At 38.5% G+C, this 23,817-nt stretch overlaps 1 protein-coding gene and 1 pseudogene across 5 annotated transcripts in view; one reads left to right on the plus strand and one right to left on the minus strand.

Annotated features, from left to right (window-relative positions):
• SYNE2 (spectrin repeat containing nuclear envelope protein 2) overlaps positions 1-23,817 on the plus strand; it is a 319,917-nt gene that overhangs the window by 27,666 nt on the left and 268,434 nt on the right. For all 5 annotated transcript variants that reach the window (XM_025442804.3, XM_025442803.3, XM_025442805.3 and 2 more), the window contains one exon: positions 23,475-23,604. In XM_025442804.3, the coding sequence (XP_025298589.1) occupies positions 23,526-23,604 (79 nt within the window). In that variant the 5' untranslated portion in view covers positions 23,475-23,525. Of the gene's footprint in view, positions 1-23,474; positions 23,605-23,817 lie in introns of those variants that run through there.
• On the minus strand, positions 22,175-22,488 carry LOC112657877 (ubiquitin-like protein 5; annotated as a pseudogene).

The following is a 23,817-nucleotide window of genomic DNA, read 5'->3' on the forward strand; positions in this document are numbered from 1 at the left end:
GGGTACATAAATTGCTTAGTGCATAGTAAACACTCTTTTGTCATGAATTAGGTTTAATTATTGGTAAATATGCTTAGTTTTTTTTTTAATTTTAAGATTTATTTATTTATTTGAGAGAGAGAGAGAGAAAGTGAGTGTGAGTGTGAGGTGGGAGAAGAAAGGAGCAGAGCAAGAGGGAGAGACAAAAGTCTTAAGTAGACTCCACACTGAGCACAGCGCCCAATGTGGGCCCTGATCTCATGACCCTGAGATCGCAACCTGAGCCCATAGCAATAGTCCATAGCAAGATGCTTAATCAACTGCACCACCCAAGCACCCCTCTTTATTCTTGTATATTTAAAACTTCAGTGTCAAGCCTGCACTTCTTCACTCTAATTTCTATTACAGTGTAAAGATAACAAATAAGAAACCACAATTGAGTTCTCAACACAATCCTGATTCATTATAATCTTCTTTTATGTAGCCTTCTATTTATTATTTTTTTAAATAGTTGTATGCAGTGAGTACATGTATTTTTCGACAGGCACACTTTGTATTGACTGTGGGACGATATTTATTGTGATCTAGTCCTTTCAACCATGTTTAGTCTTATGAGTCAAGCCTCAGGAATTATCTGCATTCCATGAATTCCATTTGTACGTGAATCTTTGAGAAGGATTTTTGGCCTTTGATATTTGGAATGAGCTTTGCTTTTGTGGATATTTTGTTACATTTTTAATAATGATCTGTGCATTGCCATATTCAGTGTCAATAAACACAGAAAAGGGCAAAATTTATTTGAACATGTATGATATAGGAGAGATTTTAACCCATTTTAGATTATTTAAGGATTGGTTACCTAGTTTTTGTGGATATTTGTATTATTGCTTGCTCTTCAAATCTGTTTCCTTTGTCTACTTCGTTTTTCACTTTTCTAGGGAATGAGATGGGAAAGGCATGTTTTCATTGCTGCACCCTTTTAGTCTTAGATGGGTCAAGCATTAGCATTAGTGTACTGTTGTTCTGGGATATATGTAGCACTTACCAATCTGGATGAAACTTTCACTTTTGTCTAGAGTGGGTCTTCTTGGATATTGGTCTGTACCTTAACTTTCTCAGTTCTCTGCTGTAATTGAGGAATAAATTGACTAATATAATTTTGTATTCTACTTAATGGGGAGTAACTAGACCCTGCATACTTAGATTGCTAAGTATTTTTAGAAACTTAAATTATGAATATTATAAACATATTGAACACAACTGAATTTTTCTTTGAGGTTCATAATCTTTTGGTATATTATGAAATTCAGAGTCCTTTTATATTACTATAAGAACAAGCTTCATTGTAGTCTACATATGAAGAAGTGTCAATAAAGGCTGGAAATGCAAAACAAATTTATATTAGATAACAACTATTTATTCCCTACAGAGGTAGATAATTTGGGAAAAGTTATCCTGGACCAGAGCCTGATGTATTATGTCATAAAATATAAATATAGGCACTATTTCTATTGCTTAAAATACAGAAACTAGTGAATTGTTTTGAAATGAAAAATATACGTTGTGGCATTGAGAAGAGAATTTTGTGAAGGGGCCCTGGGGTGGTGTTGGATGACCCAGGGGCCAGCTGAGGGGCAGATCCCCTTTGTCCGGTCCAGGAGATGAAAAACAGGTGTGTGGTCAAAGTTCAGAGGACAGCCACAGCCAGGGTGGCAGGGCCAGAGGAGCAGTGTGAGCATCTTCCTGCTCCTAGATATTCAGGGTAAGCTAAGTGGAGGAAAACAGGCCCTGTAATAGACCATGGTGAAGGCAAAAATCTCCAGGATTGGAGGGCAAGAGGGCACAGCAGCCTTGTGGGGGCAGAGGAGAAGTAGCTTTCGGCACAGTTTGAGATAAGAGGTACTTGGTGAGGATGCTCCATGATTCTGTCCATCCCTCCCTGCATTGACTCCCCACACATTTATCTAGTATGTGCTTTGCATCAGGATTGGTGTTTGGTGCTGTGGCTCTAGAGAGGAAAGGGGGTACTCTCAAGGAGCTTATGGTCAACTTGGGATCTCAGACAGGTAGGCCTGCCAGTTGTGATATTTGTACTGAGTTGGAAAACTGGGTAGGTTGAATAGGGAGCCCAAAGGCAGATGGCCTCACTCTGCTTGGGCTTGGGCAGGAGAAGTGGCAAAGACAGAGAAGTGAGAGAGAACATGGGCCAGGAAAGAGAGCATCGATTCATTTGCTGTGTTTGTAGCCTGTGCCAACAATGTTAAGAGACAAGGTTGAAGAAGTAAGTTAGTGCCAGATCTTGAAGAGCCTTGAATGCTGTGCAGTTGATGGGGAGCCTCTCAAGTGTTTTAAGCAGGGAAGTGAAATAACTAGACAGATGATTTTAAGAGCTCATTATAGTCGATACCAATGGGCCATTCAGATCTTTCTTTAATGGAGGACTTGCCCTGTCTCTGGGAGTGCTTTCAGACTTTTGGGAGTTGCCTCTGCAGCAGTGAACCCCCCCCACTTGGGGTTATGCCCCTTCCCAGAGGTGGAGATGGGGTTTTCACATCCAGCAACTGATGAGGTGGGAATATGAAGGCCATCTAGGCCCAGCTTATGACAACTCTGACGGGCCATTTAACCTCAAAGCTCACTATGGGTTGGGGCGAGCCTAGAGCCTCAACTTTTTCCTCTACTCAACCCTGCTTCCTTCTCTGTTCTAGCTACTTGGGCCTTTCTGAATTCTGATCTCAGTGAGGTTCAGGCTCTATTTCGTGTTCCCTTTGAGGTGCTAGGGTCTGCGCATTGTCTCCAGGTAAAAAACGCTGCTAATCATAAGGCTCCTCTCACTTGTTTCCTTTTTTTTTTTTTTTTTTTAAGATTTTATTTATTCATGAGACAGAGAGAGAGAGAGAGAGAGGCAGAGACACAGGCAGACGGAGAAGCAGGCTCCATGCAGGGAGCCTGACATGGGACTCGATCCTGGGACCCCAGGATCAGGCCCTGGGTCGAAGGCAGGCGCTTAAACCGCTGAGCCACCCAGGCTCCCTGTTTCCTTTTTCAGAAGGATGATACTCTTGCTTTGCTTGTGGCAGTCTCAAAATAATTGTTCCTATATTAAAAAAAAATTTCCAGTAGAAAGTTGATTCTGGACCCTGTAAATGATGGCCATCAGTGAAGTCATATGTTCTGTTTTGAATATGATGAACTGTGGGCCTTTGAGGTAGAGCTGTTTGGTAGGCAGTTAGCTCTGTGTTTATTTAAGGTATTCAGTTTACATTTATCGAACACTCAATTGAAGCTGAGGGATGATGTTCCAAGAATAAGAAAGTTGAATGGATGCTGATTTTCTTAATTGTACCTGCCCCTCCCCCTCCCTGTGCCAATATGAGATCCTATCACTTTACAGTTGGGTGACTGGGCCCTATAGTCAAACACTTGTGTTGTACTAGCACAGAGAGATAATGGTGCCATTTCACAGGATGAAGGTGGCTTTAACATTCCCACTACCCCTGTTGTGAACAAAATTCCAAATGCACTACTAGGTGGGCTTACTGCCTACAAAAGCATGCATACTGGCAGACACACAAACTTTATCACCTCTGTTTAATGTCACTGGCCAAGGGATAGGACTCTGATAATTCACAAGAAGGAATATGTCCACTTGGGTAATTGAGAATTGATGGTACCTTTGTTTTCTTTTTGGCTTTATCATCTTCTGATACGTAATGATTTTTTGTGTAAGAATAATTGACTATGATTCCTACGACACAGGATAGACTTCAGGCTCTATTGTGCACTTGTTTATTATATGGAATGTAATCATTTTCTTTTTTTTTTCTTTCCATCTTCTTTTTAAATCATAGGGTTTGATTTCTAGAGGTAGGCAGAAGAGAGGTAATTTTAAATATGCTGTGTGATTATTAGGTGCAAAGTCAATTACCGAGAGCCAAATTTATTTACCCACTGGATGTATATCAATTTTATATCTTATAAATAGATGTCTAAATTGTTTGATAGAATATTTTGTACTGGGACACCTGACTGGCTCAGAAGAGCATGAGACTCTTGATCTCTGAGTCTTGATTTGACTTGTGAGTTCAAGCCCCATACTGGGTGTAGAGATTATTTAAATAAACAAATCTTTAAGAAAAATATTTTGTACTTATTGGAGTAGTAGTCTTAATAATTTTTTTATTTTTTATCTTTTTTTTAAAATCTTTTTTTAAAGATTTTTATTTATTTATTCATGAGAGACACAACAAGAGAGAGAGGTAGAGACATAGGCTGGGGGAGAAGCAGGCTCCATGCAGGGAGCCTGATGTGGGACTCGATCTTGGATCCCGGGATCACGCTCTGGGCCAAAGGCAGATGCTCAACCTCTGAGCCACCCAGGCGTCCCAATTTTGTTTTTAAATAGCATGGACTATTCTTTATTAAAGAAATTATAAAGAAAACCTTAACAGCATGGAAATAATAATTTTGAGAAAAAAAATAAAAGTAATTCTTAATAATAACAGAATTTATCCTCTGTTTTCATATTTCAAAGAATGTCCTATAATGAGACTATGTAATGACTGTCAGTCATTTAAAGTGATACTTTGTGCATCTCTATTAGAAAGGCAGATTTGAAGGACGCTTGGGTGGTTCTGTCAGTTAAATATCTGCCTTTGGCTTGGGTCATGATCTCAGGGTCCTGAGATCAAGCCCTGCATCTGGCTCCTTGCTGAGCAGGGAGCCTGCTTCCCTCTGCCTGTAGCACCCCCTGCTTGTGCTCTCTCTGTCTGTGTCAAGTAAATAAATAAAATCTAAAAAAAAGAGGCAGATTTGAAATGATCAGACCCTCTTTACTCTCTGTGGGTCCATGGGATAGGTGGTCAGCTTGTGCCATAGAAGAGAACACAGTGATTGTCCTTGAGGAGTATCCAGAGGCTCAGTCCTGCCCCACCCCCACCCTGCCAGCCTCGTTGGCATTGCCAGCCAGACAGGAGATTGATCGCTATTTGGAATAACTCAGTAACTGAATTGGAAGTTATCTAACTTCTAGAGCAGCAAGGAACTGGTTTTTCTTCATTCCTGGTGTTTGAAATAATGTTGAGAAGTGGTAAGATGGTTGGGTTTGGTACTGTGAGTCCTGCTTTTTGTAACATCATGAAATCACAGATTTATCTAGCTGGAAGGGCTACTTAGAGAATGTCTGCGTCCACTTTTATGTTATGAATGAGAAAATTTGGGTTCGGATATATTAAATGCATTCTCTAGGCTTGGGCCAAAACAAGGACTAAAACACACATCTGCTAAACCACTAGTCCAGGAATACTGTGACATGGTACTGCCTTCTCACAAGACCATTCAGCTTCTCAGACTAGACTTGATGTGGCTCTGGTGTCCTGGGCCTACGTGGGAAGCACCGTCCTTCACTCGATAGCCAGCCAACCAGCCCCTGATGTGTGCTGGTCCTTGCTTCTCTTACCCTGGGTAAGGATATTGAGGCCAGACTTGGTTATGCTCTAGCTCAGATGAGTCTGGATCCTTATCCCTGCTGGCCATTCACCATTCCTGCCCTACTGGACATTAGTCTCACGGTGGTATAACTCACGTAACTATTTGAATCTGCACAGAACAGAGCTGAAGCACAGTGGTAACAACAGCCAGGAATCAAGTAAAGTGAAGGAATGTTTCCTCTTGGAGTCCATTTTCTTAACGATTGATTATCTTGCTAACCACCTACTATAGTGCCTGAAACATGCAAGCTGTACATGAATACTTTTTGGGTGATTTGTTGACTAATAATAAATGAACAGAGGCCAAAAGGTAACAGAACTTCTTTTGCTTTCTTTCTTTTCTTGTGTTTTCTTGAGAAGTTTAGGAGAACTAGCCCTTGCTCTTTTCCAATTCAAGTTTTATATACTCTCAAGGTGCAATGTGAGCATTATAATGACTTATGGAGGCTAGTAACATAGAAATGCGAATGCTTAATATTTAGCAGAATAAAACAAATATGTGGTATAATTACAACTTTGTAAAAAAATGGAAAACCCATGTTGAAGACAAAAATAATCTAAAAAATTATGGATAGGTTTCATTCTTTTTTTTTGTTTTCTGTGTTATTAAAAAATCACTATAATAAACACATAGTACTTACATAGTACAAAAAAATCCTATTAAAAGTAAAAATGTATAGCTCATTCTGTAGAAAATAAATGTGAACTGTAGTTTGACTTTTCATCCTTATGGTATACAAAATATAGATTTAAACGTATTTTTTTTTTCATAGTCTAAAACTTCAGATCCATTTCTCAATCCCTGGCTCTGTTGTGTTGGACTGGAGGAATAAACTTAGTTTTGCACTTATACTGATTTATAATGTGAATAGATTCACTTGTCCTGGCTAGGCTTCTCATCCACCACTCTACATTTGCTAGGTCCTACCTAGCTGGGAAATTTTAAGGGTAAGATGCTAGAAATTGATCCTTTTCTTTTTAAGCCTGTTTGACATGCCTTGCTTTTTTTGGATTCCCCAGGCAGTTAGTTCCTGCTGTTGTTTATGCTCCTCAAAAACACTCTTCCTGTCTCTGCAAAACCTTTTACACTTACTCATCTTTGCATCCCCAGTGCCTGATACAGTGCCTGGCAGGTAGTAAGCACTCAACTGGTAATTGTTAAACGAATGAATGAATACAGTCCCATCTGGAAGTCTCAATTTTCCAAGACTCTGGTTCATGTTTTTATAATATTTATCTTAAGCCTGAGTGCTAGAAGAAAATTGGAACTGAAAGCTTCTAAGTTAATTTAAAAACTTAGCAACCATATATATATATATGATTGAGGGCTCTAGTGGGACTGGGCCCTTATAAGACAATTTGGACCATTATCTGAGAAAGATTGATTTTGTTGGTTGCCTTTATAAGTGAACACTGTAAAGAGAAAGAATGGGTACCTGGCCAAGCAGCAGCTGGTACATCTGTTGATAAAGGCGTATGTAATTCCGGTTGGTTGCAGCAGTGCACAGGCCAAAAGGAAAAATCAAATCACTCTGCCTTTGCCCATTTGTAATAGAAAATTAATTTTGAGTGTGAAAGCAACTTGCAGCTGCCACTAAAATTGACAAATATTTTTCTAAAGAAATAGTACATTTCAGAAACAAACTTCTCATTTTAACAGCCAACATATTTTTGGCTGTTGTATTTGCTGGCAAACATTTCAAATTTAGAAATATTTCTTTTAAATATCTTGGAAAGATTAGTGTTTGGAATTTTCAAGACAGCACATCCTTCAATACTGGGGAAATGCTACCCAATAGAAACAGGTATAAAAATGAATGTACAGTTTTGTTACTTGAACCACTTGACAAAAATGCTTGTATAGTCACAGTGAGATCCTGCACATATTTTCCCAAACATTTTAGTCATTTCTGCTCTGAGAATTTTACCAGTGTACATGCAGCCATTGGACTCCAGTTCAGAAAGACTAGTTCAGCTTTGGAAACTTAACAGAATTCCTCTAGTTCCTGAACCCCCTTTTCTCTCCAGAAGAATTTGATTCTACAGTTCCTCTGAAACCTTGAAAATCCAAGAAAAAAATCATTACCAGTAGAAATAGGTATTTTACCTTAAAATACATCCAGGAAGACAATTTAGTTTTCTATGGCTAAGAATTCTGACCATTTGGTGAGAGAAAAAAATCTTGTCAAAAATGAAACAGAGAGTAAATTTAAGTGGAGATATTGAAGGAGGAAGTTGGAACTTAAAAAAAAAAAATCCTGTGACTTGGGAAGACCTGAATTTCAAAATAATTTTTACTTTTATTTAAGTGCATCTAGAAAAATTCGTATAAAGTATTTTTTTGAGTTTTCGTTTGCCTACTTATTTGTACATTTAGTTTTTTAATTTGTTCATTCTCTACCTTATTCATGAAGGATTTGTGTAAAATAAGGTATCATATGACATAAGGTATGTCCATAAAAGGTAAAAACAAAAAAACAAGACAAAGTCCAGGGAAAAACAGGCATAGGAGTGAGTACCCACATAATTACTGCAGTTTGACTTCATAGTGAGCTTTGTGTTTTTGGACACCAAATGAAAAGAGAACATGAATTATATGGCTCTTATTTTTAGGAAAGAAGACAACAACAAAAATAGCACAAAATAACAACAAAACCCCAACTTGTTCCTCCAAGGAAGTGGAGTATTTCTGAGTACTAAATTCTTTGTTTTTAAAGATTTTGTTTATTTATTAGAGAAAGAGAGAGAGAGAGAGCATATGAGTGGGGCAGAGCAGAAGGAGAGGGAAAAGTGGACTCCGTGCTAAGCGTGAGTCAGACATGGGGCACAAATCCAGGATCCCATGATATGACTGGACCCCAAGGCAGACACTTAACCAACTGAGCCACCCAGGAACCCCTGTTTCTTAGTGCTAAATTCTGAGTGGGGTTGAGAGCTAACAGCTTCTCTCAAGTTTTTTTCCTTCATTTGTTCACTGTTTGAATCTTTCCTCATTTATTATGTGGCCGCTGTATGCCACACACAGTGCTAGATGATAGAGATAAGCAGTAAGCAAGACATAGTCCCTTCTCTGGCCTCATTGTCTAGAATCTGCAGGACATGCAGGGTTGAGGGAACCACTCCGAAGGGACAGGTGGGCTCCCCGGTAGATCCTTCAAAGGGCAGGGTTTCTCCAGTTAGTTGGCATTTCAAATTGACATTCAGGACCCACAACCTCTAAATCAATGCCAGGATGTTTGCAGTATACTTCAGCATGAGATGCCAGAAGGGGGCTAAACAAGAACTAAATGATGGGGGTCTAGTAAGGCTGAGGTTATTTCTAGAGTGGGGACCAGAGAGAAGTGATGTATTAGTGACACAGCTCCTTCTTTGGGGAGGGGGAGGAAAGCCAACTCACCTGAAGCTAATTTACTGAATGGCAAATGAACCTAAGGACTTGTTGCTTTTCACTAGGAAAGTTTAAGTAATTCTTACAAGATGCAATGATTTTAACAGCTTTTTGAGGATGTGTGTGGTCTTTAAGGTCATATTAGTATGCTGGCATTTTATGGAGTCTTCAGTCTGTGTTTGCCTTGTAATGAGAGGGGACTGGGGCTGAGAGATGAGAACACCCTGCAGAGCCTGGACTGCTGATCTAGAAGAGAGAGAGAGGGTGGAGGGACAGTGAATGGGCACTTAGCAGAGAGGCAGAGTAAGAATATATTCATGACAAGTACACTCATCAAAAATATGTATTCTTGAGGGCCAAGAATTCTCAGGAAAATATTTTTCTTTTGAATAATAATAAGCCAATTTATTATGCCCCTCAGTACCTTTTTTTCCCTTTCCCTCACTGTTCCATACCCCACTGGAAGTATTGTGAATCCCTTGCTTCTAGTCGAGAATTTCCATCGGTTCGGGGGCTCCTGGGCATTGAAGCTACAGGTGATGTGAACTTCGTATAGCTTAGAACTGGAATACAGATGTCTTCAAGTGACTTGGCATTGAGAACTATTTTTTAAAAATCTCATTTACTGAAAGCACGTACAGTTTCATTTTCCACAGCGGATTTTTCTTTTTCACCGATAAGGAAAAGTTTGCATTTGTACCTCATTTTGTAACTTTCAACATGCTATCTCTTGTCCACATAGAAAGTCTGAGTTAATTTAACTCACTTGATCGTACCCTCTAGTGTCCCAGGGACAGTTGGAAGTAACCTGTAGAAAGATGTAGAATTAAACAGAACTAAAAATAAATAAATAAATAAATAAATAAATAAATAAATAAATAAATAATAGAGGAGGACCTTGCGGTGAAGGAAAAATAAGGGGAGTTGAATAAAGCCAGTGGGAAAACAACTTGTTTCCATAAAGTCATTTGTAATTGCTAGAGCTGGGCTATACCAGCCAAAACAGAGAGGGAAACTTTGTTTATAAAAATAACATGGTCATTAGATGAAAAGAATAAGTGCCCAGGATCACAGTTTTTCTTGGTCCTGGGACCTGAGAGAATGTTCCACATCGTGTTCTCGTAAAAGAACACCGTGTGTCTTGCGCACGGTACTAACTTGTGTGTGAGAAGTGCAATAGTGGGTTCCTCCTGACTGCTCCCTATAATATCCGGCTCCGTAAGGCTTACGGGATTGTACCAGAATACGTTATAATAGTTCTCTGAGGACATATAACAATGTAGTTCAGGTTCACAGTTCTCTGAGGCTGGACAGGATCCAAAGGCAACATCCAGGAATGGGTGGACTCTTGGCCTTTTGGGCATTCCTCCGTGACTGTTATTTCTTGTAACCCACTGTTTTTAAATGTGTAGCTGAGAACTCGGGTTAGATTCTTTGGCAAGAACCCGAGAGGCTCTGAGTTGGCTCAGACAAAATCATTATCCTCATTTCACAGATGAAGAAATGGGACCTGGGAGAAGCTGATGATTAGCCAAGGCTGTGTGGTCAGTGGCAGAGCCGGGACCAAAGCCAGATTCTTCTGACTCTAAATCGAGGGCTCTTTCAAGCATTTCATCTCTCTTGTCTAGTTTAAGTAGAATTCTATTAGAATTTTGAAATGTTAAGAACGAATATTTTAAACAACCATAATATACTTCCTACTTAGATGTTAAATTTTTGGCTAAAAGAAGACATTAGCTGCAGAGCTGAAGTTCTGACCTGCCCCCCTGACCCCCAACTTCCTTTGTCCTCACTCTGCAGTTAGTGGGTAGCATTCCTGACTCTGTTTCTGTTTTTTTCATCATGTATATGTGTGTGTGTTCAAAATTCATATAAGGTATATAAATGACTTCATAGTGTCCCAGTCCTTTTGCACTTGCTTCCCTCCCCACCCCCATTATCGTTTTGATATATAACCTTGCTGATACTGGTCGGGTGTTCATTTTAGCTGTGGCATAGTCTTCCTTGCATGAATCAACGACAGTTTATACATTCTTCTACTGATGGGATTCAATTATTTCCACTTTTTTTCTGTTATCAATGATTCCACCACGAACATTCTTGAATACGTCTCTTTGTGTACAATTTTTTTTAAGATTTTATTTTTAAGTAATCTCTACATACAATGTGGGGATCGAACTCACAACTCCAAGGTTAAGAGTCTCAGACTTCACCAACTGAGCCAGCAGGTGCCTTTCTGTGCAATTTTAGAGCATTTTTTTTAGTTGGCAGAAATTTCAGCCACCAATAGTTGCTGCTCCTACTTGAGCAGCGGTCAGATGCTGAGTCCTCCTGGGAAAACCTTGCATCCCCCCAAATGCTGTTTGGGTCCATTTCAGCCATTGCTCTTCCAGGCTCAGTGAGCCTTTCTTGCCCTCCAGCTCCTTGTACGTCTCTAGTTGGTTTGTTCTGGTTCTTGATTGTGGCCTGTTCTAAGCACCCTACCCCACCCTTGCTCCTGCTGCTTCCCAGAGGTGACTTCGCTTCTTATTTTCCTGAGAAGAATGAGGTCATCTGATGAGAGCTTCCTAAATCCCTCTCTCCCAAATTTCTCAGCATTTCCACCTATAAGGATGGTGAACATGTCTTTGTAAACCGTAAATTCTTTATGGAACAAATGGAGGTATAATTTTTTTTTTTAACTTCTCAAACCTAAAAGGGACTTTTGTCTTACCAGGTGCTGCACCATCTTCAGAATCACTAATTCAGATACCTTCTGACCATAGCGTCCACTCTTCTGGCTTAACTGCAAAAGCGCCCTCACTGTCATGGTTCTTCAGCTGCGCAGAGATGTGGGTCTGGATGTTTCTTCATTCTGCCTGTTGGCCCCTTCCTGTCTGCATATCCTCTCTTTCCATGTCCTGCTCCTGCCATCTCCCACCTTAGACCTCCCCTTTAGAGCCCTGCTCTTTCCTGCACTGACCTGCCTGGTGTCATCTGGGAACTTTCCTTTTCTCCTGTGTTTGAGATCTACTATTTGTTTTTCTCATTTTTAGTTTTCTATTTTGTGGGAATACTTTCTTTCCTCTTTCTTGTTTTACTTTCTTATTTTGCTGGAGCAAGTCTTCCAGTAGCTAAGAGTGAGTGCCTAGGACATGAATTTTTTGGAGCCTTGCATATCAGGAAAGGACTTTTCTATGTCCTGACACTTGATTAATACTTCCACTGGATAGAGATTACAGGTAGAAAATAATCTGATTTTTAAAAATTGTGGTACAATAATACATATGACATAAAATTCCTTTTTAACCATTTTTAAGTGTATAGCTCAATGGTATTAAGTACATTGACCTAGTTGTGCAATTGTCACCACCATCCATCTCCAGATCTCTATTTCTTGCAAAACTGAAATTCTATACCCATTAAATAATTAAAAGTTAATTGAAAATTAATTAAAACAATTAATTCCTCATTCCTCTTACCCCACACCACCTGGCAACCACCATTCTACTTTCTGTGTCTGAATCTGACTACTCTCGGTACCTCATATAAGTGGAATCATACAGTATTTGTCTTTTGTGACTGGCTTATTTCACTTAGCATAGTGTCCTTCTGTTGTGGCCACATTGTAGCATATGTCAGAATTTCCTTCTTACTTAAGGCTGAGTAATATTCCATTGTGTGCACATGCCACATTTTGTTTATCCATTCATCCATAGATGAACACTTGGACTGCTTTAACCTTTGGCTACTGTGGATAATGCTGCTATGAATATGAGTGCATAAATATCTCTTTAAAACTCTGCTTTGTTTTTTTGTGCATAAACCCAAAAGTGGAATTTCTGGGTCTAATTTATTTTTCATTTTTAAAAGGAAACTCCACACTGTTTTCCATAGTGGCTGCCCCATTTTGCATTCCTACAAACAGAACATAAATGTTCTAATTTCTCCACATCCTTAACAACACTTACTGTATTCTGTTTTTTGTTTTTTTTTTTTTTTTCATTTTAAATAGTAGTCATCCTAATGCACTTGAGGTGATATCTCATTGTGGTTTTGATTTACATTTTCCTTACAATTAACGATGTTGACCTCAAGTCCCTTGCCCATTTATTTTTTCTTTGCCTATTTTTGATTGGGTTTTTTTGTTTTTGAGGTATGGGAGTTCTTTATATTCTGAATATTAATTTCTTACCAGGTATATGATTTGCAAATATTTTCTCCCATTCTATGAGCTGCCTTTTTACTCTGTTGATAGTATCCTTTGATGCACAGATTAATTTGTTTATTTTTAAAGACTTATTTATTTGAGGGAGAGAGAGAGGGGTCAGGGGCAGAGAGAGAGAGTGAATCTCAAGCAGACTTCCCACTGAGGGCAGAGCCTGAGTTGGGGCTCCATCTCAAGACCCTGAGATCATGACGTGAGCCAAAATCAAGAGTTGAACATTTAACCCACTGAGCCAACCAGGTGCCCTAATGCTCAGAAATTTTTAGTCTTAATGTAGTCTATTTTTTTTTGCCTGTGCTTTTGGAATCATGAAAGAAATCATTTCCAAATCCAGTGTCATGAAGCTTTTGCTCTGTTTTTTTTCTAAGAGTTGTATAGTTTTAGCTTTTAGGTTTTAGATTTTATGTTTAGGTTTTCTCAGAACTTTTAATGTATTCCTCTCTGTCCATTGTCCAGTGTTGTTATATAAAAAGTCTGATGTTGTTCTGATTCTTGTTTCTTGATGTGTGGTCTATATTTTTTTTTCTCTCTGGGAGATTCTTTATCCCAGCTATTCTGAAATTTTGCAATAACGTAATTTGCTGAGAGCCTTTTAAAAAATATTTTTGGGGACACTTATGCTCTTATAAGATGGAAATACTTGTCCTTCAGTTCTGGAAAGTCTTGTATTACTTCTTTGATTATTTCTTTCTCTGTGTTCTCACTTGGATGTTAGACCCACTGGATTTGTCCTTTATGTTTTATGTATATTTTAAAATTTTTTCTCTTTTTTGTTTGTGGAAGATGTCCTTGTTTTATGTTCTCTTTCATTGATCTTTTAAAATAGAATATAATTTTTTATTTTTTTATCATAATACCCTGTTCCTGTCTTACTGCCTTGCCCAGGTCCATCTTCTTGGTCCTGACTTGGTGTTCTTGGCTTAATTTCCATTGGGCTTGAAGCACTTACTTTGGAAAAAAAAAAAAAAGAAAGGAATGTGCCCAAGTTACCTGAATTCCAAATAGAATAGAAATCTGGCCTTTGGAACTGAAGCCGTGGTGTCTGATGTACAGCTGAAATTTCTTTATTTTTTACAGCTGAAATTTCAAAACTGAATTCCTACATTGTCTCCAAACTTGTTCCACCTGCATCCTTCTCTGCCTCAATTTATGGCTTCTCCATCCTTCCTGATGCTTAAGCCAAAAGTTTTGGTCATTTTTTATTTTTCTCTTTCTCTCACACTTGACCTCAAATCCATTAGAAAATCTTGTTGGTGCCATTTTCAAAATATGTTTAGAATCTCACCACTGATCACTACTACTCCTGAGGTCCCAGCTAGCATCTGGATTTCTGTAATAGCATTTTCTCCTAACATTTTATTATGGAAATTCTCAATATACAACCAAGTTGAATTTTGTCCACATACTCATATTTCAGCCCTAGGTTCCACCCTTAACATTTTACCACCTTTACTTCCTCTTTATTATCATCCACCCATCCCTCTGTCCATCCATTCTGTAATAACCTTTTAACTTCGTTCCTTGTCCCATGTTTTATTCCCAATACATCAAGCTAGGTGATAATTTTGAAACCTAAGTCAAATCATGTCTCCCTTCTGGTCAAAACTCTGAAAGCGCTACCCATTTCACTACTACTAACTCTGTAGTTGCTATGATCCCAAAAGGGAAGATTGTCTTGGTAACTTACAGATTCCAGTGGAATTGTGAATTCATATTGAGCTTCTGTGCATTTGCATCACTGAGAGTGAAATTGACTTTTGTCTTTGGAGGAAATGAAAGAAACTCTACTGCTATTCAAGAGGGCTGTGATTAAAATCTTTAAACATTTGTTCCTGCCAAGGTAGTTTTCTTATATTTTGGTCTTCATTTCAGCATGTGTGTGGGTATAGATAGATGTTTGTAAACAAGACTAAGTCTGATCTCCAAAGGGCTTTCCAAAGTAATTCTGTCTAATAGAATATGACTTTTACATGGACTTTTTCTTTTCTTTTTTTTTTTTTAAGGAAATAGAAGTTTGTTGAGTACACTGCAAGGGAGTAGCAGGCAGGACAGCAGAGGAGAGATTACTGCTTGGGTATTATTAAAAATCCAGTGAGTAAAGAAAAAGCTAGTGATGTATCTTTCGTTGTATGTACATTGTCACGTGAGGGTGTAAAATGGAAGAAATGCTGATTATATTTGTAACTGATACTGTGAAGCCTTTTATGAGTTTTAAAATTAATTTTATGGTGTCTTTTAAAAAAAAAGTCAATTATGATCAATTTCAGTTTTTATTTCTCCCTGAAGTTTTCTTTTCTTTCCTACATTTGCCTCTAGATTCCTCTTTTTGTTTTGATCCCTCCTTTCATTCTTGGGGGCTTACCTTCAGTGACTGCTAATATTTGGCTGTCTGTTCATACTTAAGAGTGGGGAATGAAGAAGTCAATTAATGGAATTTCACAATAAGGTGATTTGGCAGAGAACTGACCTTTCCATATAGGAACCCCAAATATCAGGATCTGGTAGTCCTCTCTAGGGGCTTTTACTTTCTCCAGGAGAGAATCCTCTGGAATCCCACCTATGGGTAGAGCTGGATATCTAGTGAGTAGGTCTCGCTGCTGATGCTTTTGGAAGAAGAGGGTGGATGAGGGCTAAGAGTCTTACTGTTGCTGTGGAGACTTGCCTAAAATCTTGCTATCAGCCCTTATCACCAACATACTGTTTTGTTTATTTTTGTGTCTTTGTGTCATCCTCAACTCCTGCTATATCTTCTGCCCCATGTTCTACTCCTTTTAGGGATTCTTCAAGGATAGGGATAGGGAAGCTGGAGTTAATAGGAAAGCCAGGAATTTTAGGTAGCAATTTAGGGACAAAATAATGAGGTCACGGGCAGAGGTGATGACTAAAGAAATGAAGAAATACATATGGAAAAGAAGCAACCCAAACCGTTATCAATACTTAAAACTTAAAGACATATCCAGGGCTTTGGGGAGATTGGTGACCTGGTGGTAACAAAGGCAGGAAACTTTTGCTGGAAGAATCATGATCTTTAGAAAATTTCAGTGTGTGATAGAAGGGCAGAATTCCAAGGTTAAAAATGTACCAATGTGGGGATCCCTGGGATCCCTCAGCGGTTTGGAGCCTGCCTTTGGTCCAGGGCGTGATCCTGGAGTCCCAGGATCAGGTCCCGCGTTGGGCTCCCTGTGTGGAGCCTGCTTCTTCCTCTGCCTCTCTCTCTGTCTCTCTCTCTGTCTCTCATGAATAAATAAATAAAATTCTTTAAAAAAATGTACCAATGGAAATTAAAAATAATTACTTCCCAAATGCAGGCTTTCTAGGTCTGTGCTAATTTAGCACATCAGCGTTCATAATTTGGGAAGTTTTCATCCTTAAGTTCTTTTACTCTTCATTTTAGTATTGTGACAAGGTTTTAATTTTTACTGATGGTTAAAAAGGGAGAGAATCTTGATAAATTCATTTCATAAATTATAATAAATACCATTTATATACTGTCATGCATCTACTGTAGTAAGCACTCAATAAATGTTAGGTGTTTTTAAGTTTCATGTGTTTTTTTTTATTGAATTCCACCAGCCACTCTGTAGTATACATACTATCATTCCCATTCTCTAGCAGTGGCCACTGCTGTTCTGAGCATTTGGGACTTGGTCAAGGCCAACACAGGGCTCTTTTACGGAAGTGGCTACATTCACCCAGAACATTATTATCATGGAGAGGGTGGTTTAGCAGCACAGTTGGTATTGGCTGGTGAATGGCACTGCTTTGTTGTGAGCTAACAAGTGCAGTAGTCTTATATCCAGAGAACTGCTACATATTTTTTTTCCAAAAGTGTAGTGAATGGTTAAAATTGATTGTTCCGGCATTTTGTGGCTGTCCTTAGAAAAATAAAGTGCCTGAAAAGAAATAGTGGAGTAGAGTGGAGCTTAAAAGTTATCTGGTCTGATTTTTCCAAAGACATCCAGATGGCCAAGAGACACATAAAAAGATGCTCAACATCACTCCTCATCAGGGAAATACAAATCAAAACCACAATGAGACATCACCTTTTACCTAGTCAGAATGGCTATAATAAAACAACAATAACAACAACAACAACAACAACAAGAAATAACAAATATTGGTGAAGATGTGGAGAAAAAGGAATCCTCATACACTGTTGGTATGAATGTAAACTGGTGCAGCCACTGTGAAAAACAGTCTGGAGGTTCCTTAAAACATTAAAAATAGAAGTACCATTTGATTCAATAATTCCACTACTGGGTATTTACCCAGAGAAGACAAAAACACGAATTCAAAAAAATACATGCACTTCTATGTTTATTGCAGCATTATTTACAATAGCCAAGATATGGAAGCAACCCAAGTGTCCATCAATAGATGAATGGATAAAGATGATGTGGTGTATGTATACAATGGAATGTTATACACTGATTAAAAAAAGATGAAATCTTGCAATGTGAGACAACATGGACGGACCTATAGGATATTATGCTAGGTGAAATAAGTCAGACAGAGAAAGACAAATACTGTATTTCACTAGGTGGAATCTAAATAAACAAACAAAAAGCAGAAACAGACCCATAAATACAGAAAACAAACTGATGGTTGCCTGAGGGGAAAGATGTAGGAGAAGGCACAAAATGATAAAGGGCAATGGAGATACAGGCTTCCGGCTTTGGAAAGAATAAGTCATGGGGATAAAAGGTACAGCAGAGGGAATATAGTCAATAGTGTTATAATAAGTTGTATAGTGAAGGGGCAGCTACACTTGTGGTGAGCACTGTGTTGTACATCTGAAGTTAATGTACCCTGGTGTGTCAACTGTACATCAATCAAAAAAGTCACCCAATCTGCGAATTTGTACCAAGAGCTTCTGGTCCAGGGATGATGAAAGGACAGGTGATAACAGAATTAGGAAAAGTTGATAGGAGAAAAGGTGAAGAAACTTACTGCATATGTGCCACCAACTATCTTATGTGAGCTTGTAAGCAGATAAAAGCTAATGACTGTCAGTTGCTAGGAATAGCTCTATAACTCAACCAACAAAGGGACATCCTTCAGAATTGCTAGGTGGATCATAAATAATATGGTGCAGATAAAGACTAGGAAAAAGTGATGGGAAAAAGTGATGACCTTTAAAGCACTAAAGAATTACCTGAGTGTACCCACATTGTCTTGTCTGATCAGCCTCTGAACATGAGACAGATGTCCCTTTCCTCTTGCTGACACTGCGTTTTTCCAGTGTTCAGAAATAAGAGAACTGTTAAGCTACAAAAAAGAATGTTAGGAATCTTTTCTGGAAATTTCTGAAAAAGAAACGTTTTCTAATATTTAATTTATGTCAAGTGTATTTTCCTCATTATGAAGATCTACATGTTCCATAGCACATCGATTAGAGAACTGATCCTGAACTAAGTAATACCTTGTTCTTTATTTTGTCATCATTTGATTAAAATAAAAGCACAAATGTTTCTCTTATTACAGCAGAAATATGCATTCACCATTTGAAATTTTAAAAATGTAAATAAGCAAAAGGAAGGAAATAAAAATCACCCATAATTCTGTTCACGAGAGATAATCTCTATTCAAATTTAATTTTTGAGTTGAAAAAATTCGAATTATAATAATCCAAAGTAAATGCCAAAGTTTCTTTCAAAAATGGAAATTCTTGTGTTTGAGGTTTTAGAGACACCAAAAGGATATTAAGATGTATTGCCTAAGCAAACCGCAGCGACTTCAAAATTGCTATGCCATTTATAAAAGTGTGCCTATTAATTTATATGAATTTTATTTTATTTTTATATTTTAAAAAATATTGTATCCATTTATTCATGAGAGACACACAGAGAGAGAGAGGCAGAGACACAGGCAGAGGGAGAAGCAGGCTCCATGCAGGGAGCCTGACGTGGGACTCGATCCCGGGTCTCCAGGATCAGGCCCTGGGCCAAAGGCAGCGCTAAACCACTGAGCCACCGGGGCTGCCCAATTTATATGAATTTTAAAAGCACAATTCCACACCATTCCACTTGATTTTAGAATCTTTAAATGCCACTATGTTAATTCTTTAATGAGTTCTTGGTTATGGGCCTGCAGATGGTCCGTTATTTTCATTCTCATACCTGGATTTGTCACATAATTGTGTGTAACTTTTATTTGAAAAGGAAAAGTCAAGCTATGAGGAACCCCCGGAAGGGCTCTTCCCTGCCAAATCTATTTGCACAGGGAAGCTGGAACGTAAATGAGATGATGGCCTTGGGGTTTTTTTTCTGATAGACCCTCGTGACTCCTGTGAGCCTGTGGCCACGCCCTTGTTCCTCTTTCTACCTTCCTTTTTCATAATCTTTCTAGCTTTGTAATTCAGATCCTGAGAAATCTCTCAAAGGTTTTCTTTTCTACTTTGTTCCAGTTTTTCATGGGCCCTGTTTAACAAATAACTTCCACCCTGGAGATATCAAAAGTTTCTCACCAAAAACAGTTGTGTTGGAAATGTCATCATAAATTATCTTTAGTCAGGTCCTTATGACCTCTGTAGCACAGTCTGAGAAATAATTGTACTAAGACAGTATTTGGGTTAATCATCTAACACTTTGAACTGATTCAGTCTTTAAAGTTTAATTTTACTTTTTTTTTTTTTAAGATTTTATTCATTTATTCATGAGAGATAACAGAGAGAGAGAGGCAGAGACACAGGCAGAGGGAGAAGCAGGCTCCATGCAGGGAGCCTGGCGTGGGACTCGATCCCTGGTCTTCAGGATCACGCCCTGAGCCAAAGGCGGCGCTAAACCGCTGAGCCACTGGGCTGCCCTAATTTTACTTTTGATGGACATATTTTAGAAGCTCTAAGAAATTCTTCAGTAAATAAAAAATTATTATATTTTATTGACTTGATTGCTAATAAGTTTTCCCCATTAAAAACAGAAACCTTAGGGCACCTGGGTGGTTCAGTGGTTGAGCGTCTGTCTGCCTTTGGCTCAGGTGGTGATCCTGGAGTCCCAGATCCAGTCATGCATCAGCTTCCCACGGGGAGCCTGCTTCTCCCTCTGCTATGTCTCTGTTTCTCTCTGTGTGTCTCTTATGAGTAAATAAATAAAATCTTAAAAAAAATAAAAAAACAATAACAAAAAACACCCAGAAACCTCTCGAGCAGATACAGTTAGTTAACCCATGAACAATGTGGGAGTGAGGGGCGCTGACCCTCCTCCCCACCCACACAGTTGCAAATCCACGTATAACTTTTGACTCTCCTCAAACTTAACTACTGATAGCCTACTGTGGAAGCCTTGCTGACAACAAGATAAAGATAACAATCGATTAACACATATTTTGTGTGCATGTATATATATATATAATACATAATATACATATAATATATATATTACTTACTGTATTCTTACTATCAATAAGCTAGAGAAAAGAAAATGTCAAGAAAATCATAAGAGAAAATGTATTTTCACTACTGTAAAATATCTTTGTACAAGTGGACCTGTGCAGTTCGAGCCCATGTTCAAGGGTCAACTATAGTTATTTTAAGGTCTAGACTTCTTTTCACTAATACATTCTTTTTCTTCAACTTTAATATACAATGTAGTGGATTTCACCTACCCTTCTAGAGCAGGAATATTTGATTTTCTGATTATCACTTTGTTCTCTATTGTTCTGTTTTTATTTTAAATTCTTTCTTTTACATTTAATACCTTATATTTGATTAATAGTGCATGGTGATGAGTGATTCTCAGAGACATTCTTATTAAATTCAAGGTATTTGAATAATGCGAATGATATCATTTGGAGTGAAATGCTGTTTTATAGTTAGTGTACTCCTGACAGTCACATCTCTCTCCAGCTTCAGGTGTGGGACATGCCTTCTTCTTTGCTTCCACAGCACTTTCTACATACATTTCTTAGAGGATTTCACTCGGTATTATGTTCATTTGTCATTCTCAGAAGGTTGAATTCCTTGGAGCACTTGGGTGGCTCTGTTGGGCTACCACGTCTTGATTTCAGCCGGGTTCGTGATCTCAGGGTTGTGAGAATAAGCCCCGTGTTGGGCTCTGCCCTAAGCATGGAGCCTGCTGCAGATTCTCTTTCCCTTTGCACATCCCCACTCCTGGCCCTGCTCATGTACGTGTTCTCCCTCTCTCTCTTAAAAAAAAAAAAAAAGGAAAAAAAAAATTGAATGCTTTGAGAGCAGGAGCTAGGATGTTTAACTACTTGTTGAATAAATGAATGAAAGAAAGAATAAATAAAACATGGCAATTTTAGCTAGCTCTATGAGGTACCAACATATATTGGTTAGGAGCATAGACTCTGAAGCCAAAGCCACCTGTCTTCAAATCTTAGTTCCATCATTTATTAGCTATATGTCCGTAGACAACTGTATGTGACATTTCGTTTTGGTCTTTCAAATATGAGGATAATTAGAGTACCCAATTCGTATAGTTGTTTTAAAGATTAATTGAGGTTATATATGCAAAGTGCTCAGAACGGTGCCTTTATATAGTAAATGCTATACAAGTGTTTGCTACTATTGCTCTTATACCCCCTTTAAGAAAATAGTCCTGGCATGGAATAGTGGATGCCTTTAGGAAATTCATTCTGGAATTCAGTTTTTCTCCCATCATCATGAAGAAGTACTTTGTCTTCACTTTGGGTTCAGGAGTCCTTGAGTATGGCAAGAGGTAGTAGAGATCCTCAATACATTAAAAGCTGAAAACATTTGTACCTTTATCAAGCATCAAGCTGCACAGGCTCACTTGAACTAACAAACAGCTTTTCATTTTGGTTAGAAGCCTATCAACTCAGTATAGTAACACTGTTAAGGCAGGCAGGCTCTGCTTCATCTTAATTCCAAGGGTAAAACAAATTAATTATTAATTAACAAACATAGTTTATTTTGGTAAAATCTTTAACAACAGCAGTCCGTGGGAGAGATAATAAAGGGGTTTTGGATGATAAACAGAGTGGGGAAAACAGAATTTTGAAAGACTTTTGTTTGGCAACTTCTAAGATTTTATTAACTTGAATTTTTAAAAGTAAGCATCCATACCAGTGTGGGGGCGAGGATGAGAGAAGAGGGCAGGGCAGGGCAGGACAGGGGTTAAGAATTCTCCTCTACTGGTAATAAAGCTCCAGATCCATCCCATCCTGGAGTTCATAGTCCCCCTAAAGGCATGTTGTCTTGAAAAATCATGTGCCACTTCTTCAGGACGATATTTTTCCAACAGGTGCCATTTTGGGGCTGCAATCAAGCTCTTAAGATCTCCCATGATTTCATCAGTGTTTTACTTAATGAGGACCTTCTTCCCTAGCTTGTCATTACAAACAACCTTGATTATCCTGTTTGGAGCTGGAAATGCCTGGAATCCACCAATACCACAACCTTCTTGCTCAAGGACTGATGGATCTTTGAAGTCTGGCTCTAGCATTAAACTGTTGGATGATTTTTATTCTTTGGATAAAATGGTCTGATTGATTGTATCTAGCTGTTGGCCTCAGGTTTATTTATCGTTGTCTCCCTCCCACTACTTTATTATAATGAATTTCCAACATGCAGGAAAGGTAAACACTTTTACAGCGAATACCCAGAACACATTGAACATATAGATTTTACCACTAATGTTTTGCTGTATTTGTTTGATCAGGTGTCTGTACATCATTTTTCTATTCATTCCCTAATACATTTTATATTTTTGGTTAGGTTTATTTCGATAAGAAAGTCATCATCTATGTAGGAAAAGTCGAGTTTTTCAGCCCCCAGGGTACTATTACTGGTGTACACATGCATGAAGTAATAAAAAATTAACTCTTACTGGAAGGATTCTTTAAGAGTCAAAGTGGGGGTAGAGGAAAAAAATGTGTGGAAAAGTGAGTGCTTGGGAAAATAATTCAATATAACATAACTTTATCAAAACATCCTTCTTGATATACTTTTTTTTCAGTTTCACTTTGCAAGCTATGCAAGCTCAGTTATTGTTTCCAGTAAATGGCAACATTTATGGAGCAGAAAGGAACTACGTTAAATGAAAAGTTATAAGGAAAATCCTTGCAGATTGAAGTGAAAGATAAAATACATCCAAACAGCTAAGCCGTCACTTTGTGTCAACGTTACTTCCCCCAAGCAAGTTATGGAATCTCATTGGGTGGCTTCCCCCTTCGCCCCTGGTGTAGAATCCACAGTGCTAGCTGGTCGGGAGTCCTGCCAGCAGCTCGAATAGGTCACAGGGCAAAATCTTGATTATGATTCAAAAAAAGAAGGCGTAGTCACTTTGCCTCATGAACTACAGAAACACTCACTAGAAAACTGCTTCTCTTGGAAGGGCACGTTTCATTTGCTGCTGCCTTCTGGCAGCGCGTGTTTACTAGAAACACAGAGTTGCAGAGTCACTAATGAGCATTTATCCTTTACTTTTAGTTCGCTTCTTTAACTGGGATGGACATGATATAATCTCCGTTGAGTCAAAGGATGGCATCTAGTCCTGTGCCTCCCACCGAGGATGAACAGGTTTCCTTGGGCATCGATGATCGGCATATTTCACTGCAAGGTAATTAAGATGGGGGGGGGCACCCGTAGTAACTGTGGAAACCTTACCCTCACCTTTCCATCTACTGCATTCTGTCTCTCTTAGATATTTTTCCAGTGGCAGAACCTTTCAGTGTATGTAAATGTCTTTATTGCTACCTCGGCTCTCTAAGAAAGTAAGAAATAATTGGAAGGAATTTGGTATCACGGTTTCTCACTGACTGCATTCTACTTG

The sequence above is a fragment of the Canis lupus genome, chromosome 8, assembly GCF_003254725.2.
Source record: "Canis lupus dingo isolate Sandy chromosome 8, ASM325472v2, whole genome shotgun sequence".
Classification (NCBI taxonomy): Eukaryota; Metazoa; Chordata; class Mammalia; order Carnivora; family Canidae; genus Canis; species Canis lupus.